Source organism: Lolium perenne, chromosome 3, assembly GCF_019359855.2.
Source record: "Lolium perenne isolate Kyuss_39 chromosome 3, Kyuss_2.0, whole genome shotgun sequence".
NCBI classification, from domain to species: domain Eukaryota; kingdom Viridiplantae; phylum Streptophyta; class Magnoliopsida; order Poales; family Poaceae; genus Lolium; species Lolium perenne.
In genome coordinates this window covers 315137961-315151688 of record NC_067246.2, presented here as the reverse complement: position 1 = coordinate 315151688, position 13728 = coordinate 315137961, and the positions used below count along the sequence as shown (strand labels likewise).

Here is a 13728-nt window from a genome sequence, read left to right as displayed (position 1 = left end):
GAGGTGGACGTCGTCTTCATCAACAACCGAACGTGTGACCGAGTACGGAGGTGCTGCCCGTTCGTGGCGCCGGAAGCGATCGTGATCAAGATCTTCTACGCGCTTTTGCAAGCGGCAAGTGAACGTCTACCGCAGCAACAAGAGCCTCCTCTTGTAGGCTTTGGAATCTCTTCAAGGGTGAGACTCGATAAACCTCTCGTTGCTACCGTCTTCTAGATTGCATCTTGGCTTGGATTGCGTGTTCGCGGTAGGAAATTTTTTGTTTTCTATGCAACGTTATCCTACAGTGGTATCAGAGCCGTGTCTATGCATAGATGGTTGCATGAGTAGAACACAATGGTTTTGTGGGCGTTGATGCTCTTGTTATCTTTAGTTTGAGTACTTTGCATCTTTGTGGCATAGTGGGATGAAGCGGCCCGGACTAACTTTACATGACCGCGTTCATGAGACTTGTTCCTCGTTCGACATGCAACTTGTATTGCATAAGAGGCTTTGCGGGTGTCTGTCTCTCCTACTATAGTGAAGATTCAACTTACTCTTCTATTGAAAACATTAGTATCACCGTTGTGGTTCATGTTCGTAGGTAGATTAGATCTCTCTCGAAAACCCTAAACCACGTAAAATATGCAAACCAAATTAGAGACGTCTAACTTGTTTTTGCAGGGTTTGGTGATGTGATATGGCCATGATATGATGATGAATATGTATGAGATGATCATTATTGTATTGTGGCAACCGGCAGGAGCCTTATGGTTGTCTTTAATTTTCATGTTGAGTAGTATTTCAAAGTAGTTGTAATAGTTGCTACATGAGGTGAACAACCATGAAGACGGCGCCATGGACCTTGACGCTACGCCGATGATGATGGAGATCATGCCCGAAGATGATGGAGATCATGTCCGTACTTTGGAGATAAAGATCAAAGGCGCAAAGACAAAAGGGCCATATCATATCACATATGAACTGCATGTGATGTTAATCCTTTATGCATCTTATTTTGCTTATATCGCGACGGTAGCATTATAAGATGATCCCTCACATTAATATCAAGATAATAAAGTGTTCTCCCCTCGTATGCACCGTTGTAACAGTTCATCGTTTCGAAGCATCTCGTGATGATCGAATGTGATAGATTCAACGATTCACATACAACGGGTGTAAGCCATGTTGCACACGCGGAATACTTGGGTTTGCTTGTCGAGCCTAGCATGTACAGACATGGCCTCGGGACAACGGAAACCGAAAGGTTGAACACGAGTCATATGGATGATATGATCAACATGTTGATGTTCACCATTGAAGCTACATCATCTCACGTGATGATCGGTTTTTGATGTAGTGAATTTGGATCGTGTACCATTTAACAACTATGATGGATGTTGTATTAAGTGGGAGTTCATTAGTAATTAGATTAAAACATGAACTAATTATCATAAACATAGTCTGAGTAGTATTTTGAATTAATTTTGTAGTATTGGCATCCGTTTTTTACCATGCGCTAGTCTTGTAATTGAGATAGAAATACTGTTAAAATCTGACAAGAAACTTTACGGATTGGTACCGTATTGTTAAAGAATCAAGAATTGATTAAGTCCTATTGCAAACTTTTAGTAAACCTCACATTGTTGATTCAAAGAGCTATGGTTTCAATTAGTACCTAAAGTTATCTTGTCTCCATGAAACTTGAAGTTCAAATCTGTTTGAAAAGTAAGGAGCTGAAAATTTAGTTTTCAGAAATAATCAAGGTATGAGATATATGTGATATCTAAGACCTTATTGCAAGATGATAGAATAAAGTTTGGTGAGACTACATAAACTCATAAGTTTTATGGGAATGTACGAAGGTTGAAGACGCAAGGCGTCACAATCCTCCAACTATTGGGGCACTAACGATATTCGCATATCCATGAAGTGACCATCCTTAAATATGCACCGTTACTAAGACTCGTCGTTTCGAAGCATCACGTGATGATCGGGTGTGATAGATTCTACGTGTGCATAAAACGGGTGCAAGCTAGATTTGCACATGCAAATACCAAGGTTAAAACTTTACGAGCCTAGCATGTACAGACATGGTCTCGGAAAGTTGTCATGATATGATGGATAAAATTATGAGTGAAATTGTTCATCATATTACAAAGTTACTAATAGTGAAATCTGGAACACTTGTCATATGATAATCAACTTCAAAGTAAGAACCTCAAGGTTATTGGTATTTGACCAACAAACCTAGAAGTTAATGATGTTGAAGTGTTTTTCTGAATAATGAGGAAAGCTAAAAGAGAAACTGCAAACGATATTTTGGCAAAAAGAAAAGAGAAGACTAGAAAGTCTAGCTCAGGTGTATATAAATGATATACATGTTATGGTTGTATTCCTAGTTAACTCACACTATGAAATTCTTGGGTATTAGTACTATATTGGTTGGTATGAAGTGTCATACAAAACAACGCAATACAAGAATACAATGGCCTAAGTGACTGACAAGGAATATGATAGGAATGCACGTCAGGAACAAAAATAAAGTGTTATTATGTTCGTCATTGGCATTCTATCTAGCCCTTAGAATTTATAATAAAGAGCTTAATAAATTGTTATTTTGCTCTGGTCAAATAAAAACAATGAGTTGTTTAAATTATGACATTACTCCATGTACGATGGATAAGTTATTATAAATCTTAATGGTGAAACACACATACATAACACTGACGCTAAAATGCCATAAGGTAAATGATTTGAATTCCACTTATTTGTGGAACCACCATTTAGGTCATGTTAGAAAGGAACACATGAAGGAACTCCATGCAAATGGATTTCTGGAGTCATTTGATTTTTTGAATCATTTGGCGCTTGCAAATCTTTTCTAAAGAGAATGATTAAAATACCGTTCATAGGCCAAGAGTTGAACGGGCAACTAACTTAGTGAAAAATACATGATGATGTATATGGTTCACTGGGCATAGTTGTGTGCGGGAGATTCTTCTACTTCATGAAAACTTCCAACAATGAATTGAGTATATATATGTGGATATATTCAATAAGGAAGAAGTTTGAAACATTTGAATGGATTCAAATAAATTTCAGCATGAAGTAGAAATCATCGTAATAGAAAAGTCAAATATCTATGATTGGATCATGGTGGAAATATTTGAATTACGAGTTTTAGCGAACATCTAAGAGAGTTATGAAGTTGTTCTACAACTCACGTTTCTTGGAGTATCATAGTGATGATGAAGTATCCAAAAGACGTATCCAAACCTTGTTGGATCAATGATGAGATAAAATATTGATGCCATTATATTTTGTGGATTATGCTTTAGTGACTACCGCTTTTACACTTAATAGAGCATCATCATGATCCGTTGAAATGACACCATACGAGTTATGGTATGGGTATGAATCCTAATAGTCTTTTCTTAAAATTTTGGTATGCATAGCATAAGTAAATAAGTTTACAACCAAAATCGGATGAATGTCTTTGTTGGTTATCCCAGAGAATTGATTGGGAATTCTTCCCACTATGTAGACAAAGACAAAAGTGTTTGTCAATGTTTCTTATTTCCAAGAAATTATTTCTAGCGAAGTATTTGAGTGGGAGGACAATAGAACTTGATAAGGTTTATGAACCTGAGCATAATGATCAGAGTAGCACAGCATCGGAATTGATTTCGGAAGTGGCCACGACGATCATGGCTCCCATGACTACAAAGTGTTTTAGCCATGGAGATCGAAGTACATATTGGACCTTGTAGGTATGGTTTACTTTGTGATCAAATAAATGATTTGTGGACAAAGGATTGATTTTGAATAATGATAAACCAACTACAAACAAAGAAGTTATGATGGGCCCTGACTCCGTTAAAATGGCCATACGCCATGAAATCCATAATAGATGAATACTTTTTGAAAGTAAATGGATCTATAGACTTGGATGAAATATCCTTGAAGAAGCTCGACTTGTCGAAAAAATTGTTTACGACAAAGTTCAAAGAGTTGATTACGATAAGATTAAATCTTCCGTAGCAATGCTTATAGTCTATGTGGATTATTCTAGTAATCACTACATATTTCTTTTATGAGATATGTTAGTAGGATGGCAAAATACACTACTTAACAGAAGTATGTATACAAGATACAACCAATTGTTTTGCTAGTCCGTAGAATACTAGATAGGTATACGAACTTCAATTGGATGAAGTGAGTATTACGGAGATGGAATCTTCACCAGATGAAATAGTCAAAGAGTTTTTGATTTCATCAGAAATGATGAAGAGGCTTGCATTTGCAAGAAATTAAGTGGGAGCGCTGAGACATATTTATAATACTTTATGTAGATGACATATAGTTGGTTATAAATAATATAATTATATACTTGATTAAAATGTTTCATTGAAAAGTAACTTCAATGAAAGGATATGGACTAAAACATATTTAGTGTCAAGATCTATGAAGATAGATTGAAACACATAATAAGTTTAAGTCAAAGTACATAGAATGGATATTGAAATAGTTCAATATAGAAATATTAAGAAAATGTTCTTGTCATGTGAAGGTTTAACAAGACTTGAGTGTATCTGACACTCGATGAGTAAAAACACATGAGTGATTTTAGATCACGAATAATATGTACAAAATCAGATATCTTGTGCTCTAAAATGTTATGAGCATATACCAGAATGATTCATATGATGATCATGGGACGACAGTAAGAATATCCTTGAGTACTTTAGAAGAACTAAGGATATATATATATATATATATTTGTATGAAGAAATGACCAACAAATCGCTGTAAGGTGTTACACCGATATTGGTTTTGTCACATATAAAATATAATTTCAATCTCAAATTAGACTAAGTGTTGTTTAAAAGGTAGCACAATAAGCTAGAAGTTGTCTATGCTAGATTTAGAAGAGTTCTAAATATTGTGACGGATTCTACAAAAGAAGGCAGAGTATGTCATTGTTTTGACAATGACAAAGGATGTTAAGTCAAGAGGTTTTTTGAGAACATGGTGTAGTTCCGACGGAATCAGAACTTTGAAGCTATATTGTGTATGACAATATTAGTAACATATTTCAGACCGCGGAATTAAGGTTCCACCAGAAGATTAAACATATTTAATGCCGACTCATTTGGAAATGAGTGATGCGTTGAGACGCAAAATGAATTACAAAATACATACGTTTCTGAGCATGTCAGATCCGTTGACTAAAACCTCTCCCGTGAGCAAAACATGATAAAGCACCAGAAGGCCAAGGTGTTATATCTTTACAAATGTAAACTAGATTATTGACTCTAGTGCAAGTGGGAGACTGAAGGAGATATGCCCTAGAGGCAATAATAAAGTGGTTATTATTTATATCTTTATGTTTATGATAAATGTTTATATATCATGCTATAATTGTATTAACCGAAACATTAGTACATGTGTGATATGTAGACAACAAGAAGTCCCTAGTATGCCTCTTAAACTAGCTTGTTGATTAATGGATGATTAGTTTCATAATCATGAACATTGGATGTTATTAATAACAAGATATATCATTAGTTCAAACCTCGGACAAGTAAAATATCGCGTGACAAAGGGAATTGGTATTGTATGTGAATGGTTCATTCGATCACTAAAGTCATCGTTGAATATGTGGGAGCCATTATGGATCTCCAGATCCCGCTATTGGTTATTGGTCGGAGTGAGTACTCAACCATGTCCGCATAGTTCACGAACCGTAGGGTGACATATTTAAAGTTGGATGTTGAAATGGTAGAACTTGAATATGGAATGGAGTTCGAATATTTGTTCGGAGTCCCGGATGAGATCCCGGACATCACGAGGAGTTCCGAAATGGTCCGGAGAATAAGATTCATATATAGGAAGTCATATTCCAAGTTTGGAAATGATCCGGTGCATTTATGGCAGGTTCTAGAAGGTTCTAGAAAAGTCCGGAAGAAATCACCATGGAAAGTAGAGTCCCGGAGGGACTCCACTATGCATGACCAGCCAACCCTAAAGGGGAGGAGTCCAAGGTGGACTCCCCTAGGGTGGCCGGCCAACCCACCTCAAGGAAAGGTGGGAGTCCCACCTTGGGTAGGACTCCCTCCTTGAGTAGGTTTCCCACATATGGGAGGTTTTAGTGTTGGGGTCTTATTCGAAGACTTGGACTAGAACTCTTGGTGCTTCCACCTATATAATGGGGAGGAGAGGGAGGGGGGCAGCCACTCTTTGGCTCAGCCTTGGCCGCACCCCTTAGAGGGCCGGCGCCCAACCCCCTCTCTCCCCAAACCCTAGCGGTCTCTCTCCTCCACCACATCCCGCACGCTTAAGCGAAGCTCCGCCGGATTTCTCCACCACCACCGACACCACGCCGTCGTGCTGTCGGATTCAAGAGGAACTACTACTTCTGCTGCCCGCTAGAACGGGGAGGTGGACGTCGTCTTCATCAACAACCGAACGTGTGACCGAGTACGGAGGTGCTGCCCGTTCGTGGCACCGGAAGCGATCGTGATCAAGATCTTCTACGCGCTTTTGCAAGCGGCAAGTGAACGTCTACCGCAGCAACAAGAGCCTCCTCTTGTAGGCTTTGGAATCTCTTCAAGGGTGAGACTCGATAAACCTCTCGTTGCTACCGTCTTCTAGATTGCATCTTGGCTTGGATTGCGTGTTCGCGGTAGGAAATTTTTTGTTTTCTATGCAACATTATCCTACAAATACAATTATAGCATGGTATGTAAACATTATCATAAACTCAAAGATATTATAATAACCATTTTATTATTGCCTCTTGGGCATATCTCCAACAGGAGCCACCTCCCAAGGGAGGGAGAGAGAGATGTGGACAGAAGTGTTGGCGGCGAAAGGGAAGGTGTCATTCATGTTGGCTGGAAATGGAGGCGGCGTTAAATCGCGTGGAGACGGAGACGTGGAGCGCTAGGACATGGCGTTTGTTGAGATCTCGTCGCAGAAAAATTAGGGAAAACTATGGAGAAGGAAGATAGGTGAGAGAGAGAGAGTGTGGTGATGTGGGGCCCATGAAACGCGTGGCGAGCGGAGGATCATGTGGTATGGGGCATCGTACGACTCCGCACTGGGAGGTTGCGAAAGACACACCCTCCGGAGAAATTGGAGCCTTTTCCTTTATTTTACATAGCAATGTTACTTCTATATTTGCTTTTTTTAAGGGCAACTTCTATATTTGCTTTTCAGCACAAGCAAAGACTGAGAGAGGAATTCAGTTGTGGGTTTTAACTCTTTTTTTAACAACGTGGGTTTTAACTCAGACGGCCCATTCCGACAAAAAAAAAAGGTAATACTGGCACGACCGGCCCAGTCCTCTTCACTTCCGCTTCCGCCGCATCTCGCAGCTGCCTCCTCCAAACCCTGGCTCGCTTGCTGGCAGCCGCCGCTCCCATCTTCGCCGTTCGCCCACCACGCACCTGGTAGATCCTCTCTTCCATCACGCTCCCCTCACTACCGGGATGGATCTCTAACCTCTCAGTCCCTGATGTGCGCAGATTGGCCGCTCCTCGACGTTATCGTCTCCACGGACGGCGATGGCGCCGGGCTCCAAGAAGAAGAAGAAGAAGAAGGGCGTGAAGGGGAGCCCAGTGGACAAGCTCACGGACGACATCCTCGCCGACATATTCTCGCGCGTGCCCTACAAGTCCTCACGCTGCTGCAAGTGCGTCTCCACGCGCTGGCGCGACCTCTTCTCCCACCCCGACCACCGCAAGAAGATGCCCCAGTCCATCGCCGGCTTCTTTTATGAAGACTACAACGCGGACCGCTTTCCAAAGACGGCTCGCTATTTCATCAACATCCCAGGGAAATGTTACCATCTTATTGATCCCTCACTATCATTCCTGCCAAAATGCGAGAGGCTTGATATCATGGACTGCTGCAACGGCCTCCTCCTCTGCCGCTGTTGGAAGGAGACAGATCCCGAGACAGTAGATTATGTGGTGTGCAATCCGGCCACCAAGAAATGGGTGGTTGTGCCTTCCACAGAATGGTCCAGCAAGGTGGACGTCACTCGCCTCGGGTTCGACTCCGCTGTCTCCGCACATTTCCATGTGTTCGAGTTCATTCGTGAGGAGGTATGGGGTATAGATGAGTCTGAGCTAAGCAATTACGGTGGACGTATTGAAGCGGTGGCGACTTACTCGTCCAAAGCTGGAGTTTGGACACATAAAATGGTTAAGAAGTATGATGACTTTGCGATACCCGCTCATTCAAAAGGTGTTTTTTTTTTTATGGGATCATGCATTTGGCTGCATACGATGATATGGTAGTCACCTTTGATGTCAAAGGTAAACTTTTGCGGTTCACTGGGACTCCTTCGCCACCATACAGCTATGAGTTTCCTGTCAACGATGTCTTTCTATCACAGGGACAGCTACATTTTACATGCAGTACTGATTCTGAATCTGATGATATCATTTGCCAAGAAAGTTCTGATTCTGATAGTTCCAACTTATTAGTATGGGTTCTTGAGGATTACAGTACTGAAAAATGGACCTTGAAGCACACTGTTAGCCATTTGCGATTGTTCAGAAATATTCGTTCAGGGTACCCTATTTACAATGTTATCTCAATCCACCCGGAGCACAATATGATTTTCATAGTTTGTGGGCACAAGAACACACTTATGTCATATGAGATGGATTGCATGAAGCGACGCATTCTACGTCGACTTGGACGGGATGGCCATGAATTTGATGGCGGTAAAAATAAAAATCCCTTTATTCCATATGTTCCCTTGTTCACGGAGTTGTTGGCAGATGGTCCGAGGAAACCTATATGAACTTGTAACCGTTGCTCATGGTGCTTGAGTGCACTAATGTACCTGACTCTGTGGAGCTAGCTATTGGCTATTGCACTTTATTTAGTAATGGGTCTTATGTTTGTGTCCTTGTGTATATAAGTATCTCCTGCAGTTTCATCTGCCTAGTGATTAACTATGGATACTATGATCGCTGTGTTGTACCATCATTGTCTTTGATAGCTAGAGTCTGGTTTCTGCTTATTTCTCTGTATGTGAATAATTGTTGTTTTACAACTTGCTGTTTAATCTTGCCTATTTTTTGGCATTTGGATAACTATATAGTACTGGTATGTACGTGGATCTCCATTTGCTGATGCTTCTGTTCCATTCTCAACAATATTGCTTGGAAACTTTTGTTTTCCCCTCTCAATGATGAAGTGATGTGTATGCAAGGTATTTTCTCATGATAAGACATGCATATCATGGATATGCTGCTTGGATAGTTCAATCCCGATTTATTTCATTCTGTAGACAGAATTCTTTTGGAATATCATCAGATGTTGACATTGTTGGGCTTCCACCTGAATTAGGAGACCTTTTTTAGTGTTGTAAGTTAGTCCTAAATACCGTAAGATAGCCACCATAATTGTAGAACAAGCTGAGACTATAAACTATTAAACAGGTAGTTTTCTTTTGCTACATCTTGCTCACTGGATTGTCCTATTATAATCTGAAGAGACACCAAAAACATTTCGTTTCAGGTTTTGAGTAAACTGTGGCAGTGAAGTTTCTCATGATAATCTATCTTATAACATGTCTACCTTATAATCTCAAGTTGCTTACCTGATTTAGTATTGGAGTAGTACTGGCTAAACCTAGCCATGGGTGGCGAAATACTAATCATTTCACCTTTTTTAGCTGTTTGCTTTTGTCCACTGTTGATTATTCTTTTCTGCTGCTGCAAACGATCAAATTCATTGCTGCCAGGAGATGCATTGCTGCCTTGGATGGTTGTTATATACAATCCTTGAACACACAGGCTCGTAACTAGGATGTGCCGCTAGCTATTTTGGTTCCAGTTTCCTTTGATGCGTTCTCTGTTTTGGCTCACAGGCCATTGAGCGGGGAGTAAGAAGTAGTATGCTTCAGAAACAGAGCCCGAACCTGCAGTTGTGTCTCGTTTAAAGATTAACGCGCCATTTGACAACCTCAGCTGCACGGATACGGGGCAGAGAGACCGTGTCCGTGTCGAATACCGTATCCGATACGGATACTGCTCGGATAACGTATCCCTACGGTTTTTGACGTATCGCTAAATTAACGAATTAAAAATAATTGATGATAAATCGGATACCTATTCCGATACGGTTTGAACACATGTTCGATACGGCCCAGCCCAGATTAAAATTCCTAACCCTCCCCTCACTAGTTCACACCTTCCACCGAGACCCCGACACAGCCGCCGCCTCCCTCTTGTGGCGGCACCACTAGATCAGGTGGCGACCTAGCCATCGGAGACCCGACAACTTTTCCACCTCAACACAGGAGCCAAGAAGTGGCAGCTCGCCACCTCGCTGGTGGCAAGCAGGAAGCAGCAGCTTGCCGCCCTACTAGCGGTAAGCAAACAAGCGGAAGCTTGACTGGCGACTACAGCAAGCAGCCGATGCCAGACAGCAACCAGCAAGCCAAGAGCAAGCTACAAATCCTAAGGTTCTATTGTGTAGTCATGTTACTATTTTAGAGAAATCAGGGGTTGTGGGGCAATACCAAATGCCAATGTATCAATGTATTGGTGTAAATTTATTTCTAATTTAGAAAGCTAGTAAAAACGTATCCTCGTATCCGCACTTTTTCAAAATGTCGTATTTCCGTATCCATATTGGCCCGATACGGATATACGTATCCGTATCGGTGCTGCGTAGTTGACAACTTGACCGTAAATAGGAGCATTATTAGTATTTGTTCTTATGCTATTTTACCTTATTTTACCTTATTTCTACACTCGTTGTGTTGCAAACATTATTGACTACCGTACTTGGGTATAATCATATAAGTATAACACAGATCCTACCTGGTCAGACACAGTTTAACACGAAAGATCAAACCAGTACGGCACTCGGTTTTGTGTTGTTCCAACGCCAGGTTCTTTTATCGAGCAAATGCCTTTTTTTTTTGGTTAAAATCACCAACTGACAAGCAGTAGGTTTGCTGGTTCTTCTTTCTACTTTTTTTTAGATACACATGTTCTTGTTTCCACTGCTACATAAAGGCGGCGCATTCTGGACGCTAAAACAGTCGCGTCCGTTTGCGTCGGCCTAAATGGTCGAAATCGATCGCGCGTTCGTTTGCATCGGGTGTCTCCGGTGGCACGAAGCATATTTTTTTCCCTTTGATAAAAGTCATAATTTACATTAATAAAAAAAGACTTAAAAAGGCCAAAAAAAGGCCTGCTAAAACCTAGCTACTGGTTATTGCTCATCGTCGGTGATGAGGTCGATGAACTCCGGCTTCGACCATGGAAGCTGGTACGCCGGTGGTGAAGGAGGAATGACAGGCTGCGACAACTACGGCCAGGCCGTCGGCGGCGCAAGAGGCTGTGGTGAAGGTGGCCACGGATCCTAGGCCGTTGAAGGAGCAGCAGCCGTCGCGCGGTCGTTGGAACGTGTCGGCGCGGCCGGAGGAGTCGCTGGCCTTGCCTACAAGAGCGCCGACTCGCGAAGCTGGATTGCGAGCCCGTCCCACATAGCGAGCTCGTTGAGCTCGTCGAGCTCGCTATTGGCCGGTGCCATGGTAATGACCTCGTCCTCGCTAATGTCTGGTGGCTAGGCCTCTGGATCCCACGTCGGACCGCCGTCGTCGTGGTCATTGTCTGCGCGCTCCGCCTCCTCGTCCTCGCCCGCGTCCTCTTCCTCATCGTCGTTCTCCTCTTCTTCCGCAGCGATCTCGCGGTCGAAGTAGTCGAGGTCGCCGAGGTATCCAGCTCGGCGACGCGCGTCGAACTCCCACGCCCCGAACGAGATCCAATTGTAGGAGTTCAACGAGTACCCCGGATCTTCTCGGAGATCTATCGGCAAGATCGCTCGGCGGCAGTGCACCTCGTCACGACGCTCTCGGCCCTCGCGTGGCACGGGGGACCGGCACGCGCCTGGAGTTGAGGTACCAGCCTGCTCTAGGCAGGTTTGCGTCTGGCCATGGCACCGACCGATTTTCCTCCGAGAGGCGGCGCGCGAACTCGATGCGGACGTACCGCCCGACCCGCGACTTCTTGCCGGATGGCGAGCCGCTAGCCTCGTGGTCGTTCTTCGTCTTGGGGAACGCCAATATTTCTTCCCCATTGCGTCGGTCGGGTGGATAGGGTGGACTCTGGCAATGATGTGGTCAGGAAAATAGACGCAGGCAGCGAACCTTTAAGAAGCTCGGACGCCATCTCACTTTTAATGTCCTGCCACTGTGAAGCTGTAACATCCCAAATTTCAATCAATGAGAAATGGTGGTTTCCAAAATCTAAATTTTTGCAACCAACAAAAACTTTTATTGTTGCATATAGTGCTATGCATAGTAGGTGTGCATTTGGGTGACATTGCCATGATGTGTGCTTGCAACCCTTACCAATATACTAAAACCCTACCCTTGATACCTTGTGATCACAAAGAAAAGCAAAAACAAAAAGAAAAGAATAAAAGTTAGAAAATCACAAAACCCTCACATATGGTTTATGCTATTTTTGCAAATCTTGAACCTAGACCATTTTGGCTTGCACCATTGGTTGGTTACTAAACAGTTATAAACACTTTTGGAATCAAAGAAATTCAAATCAAATCAAATTTGAAACCAAAATGAGCTCACATGCACTAATGGTCAAATCTGCCATTTTTAGCATGATGCCCTCTTTGAGCCTCTGTTTTGAGAGATTCTTAAACTAAACCATGCCAACTCTTTGCACCTCATCCAAGACAACATCATGGTGAATAATTTTGCTCAAAACCACCCCTGCAAATTCTTGCTCAAATTCAAATGAGGATCAAGCAAAGTATCAACAATGAAACAAAACTTAGATCATACCCATTTTGAGATTTTGCAAACCAACTCAAATTTGACCACCACCACCACCGGTAGACTTTAAATATTATATGATTACAACCCACCAAAATTCAATCAAAAATTCCAAAATTCTTTTCTTGCGGCCATTGTGTCGAACAAGTGGTGTGCACAAATCTGCCAACCCTGGACATGGCTTTGTCCAGTGGATCCTTGCATCCACCATCAACCCTAGGTCAGCACCTGTACTCCTCTGACCTCTCTCCACCCTGCCAAGCACCAGAGACAAGCTGTGGTACACCATATCATCACCAAATTGACAAAACCATGCCATGCCGTGGCATGACATGGACACCCTCATGCCATCCCTCTCTCTGGACCATTCCAACGTGCACAACCATGTCAAAGGTGTTCCTCTCACTTCCATGCACTTGCGAGACACGCTCCTCGACGAGATGGTGCACCACACGCGCCAGAACGCGCGCGCCCAGACATGCACGCGCATGCCAGAGCGTGCACCGACACGCTCCAGAACGCGCTCGGCCACGACGTCGCCCCATTCGCCTGCGTCACCCCGTACCCCTCTCTCTGTGCCAGCAGCTGCGCCACACCATCAGGAGACGCCAGGACATGCCCACTTGGCCGCGGGAACGCTGTAGACGACGACCACCTCGCCGACGTCCGCCGCGGTACTGCCCGCCTTCGTCACCCTCCTGCCCTCGTCCTCGCCTCGTTTTCACCGCAATCACGCCCTGCATCACCGCCGTGACGTCGCCGAGTCACGCGCGTCATCGCCAGTGCCTCAGCGCCCCTGTAGACGCGTCGCCATGGTCGCCACCTCCGCAGCACCCTAGCCTCGCCTCGCTGCTATAAAAGGAGGGCCTCCCTCTCCAAATCAAGCACACCGCAAGCTTCCCCTCCCCTCACAA

The 13728-nt window shown here is 43.2% G+C and overlaps 1 protein-coding gene across 1 annotated transcript; it reads left to right on the top strand.

Moving 5' to 3' along the window:
• Window positions 1-7343: 7343 nt before the first annotated feature.
• LOC139829941 (F-box protein At5g07610-like) lies at window positions 7344-8438 on the top strand. The gene is made up of 2 exons (XM_051372026.2): window positions 7344-7436; window positions 7512-8438. The coding sequence occupies exon 2, from the start codon at window positions 7551-7553 to the stop codon at window positions 8286-8288; it is 738 nt and encodes a 245-aa protein (XP_051227986.2). The 5' UTR covers window positions 7344-7436; window positions 7512-7550; the 3' UTR covers window positions 8289-8438.
• Window positions 8439-13728: the final 5290 nt, after the last annotated feature.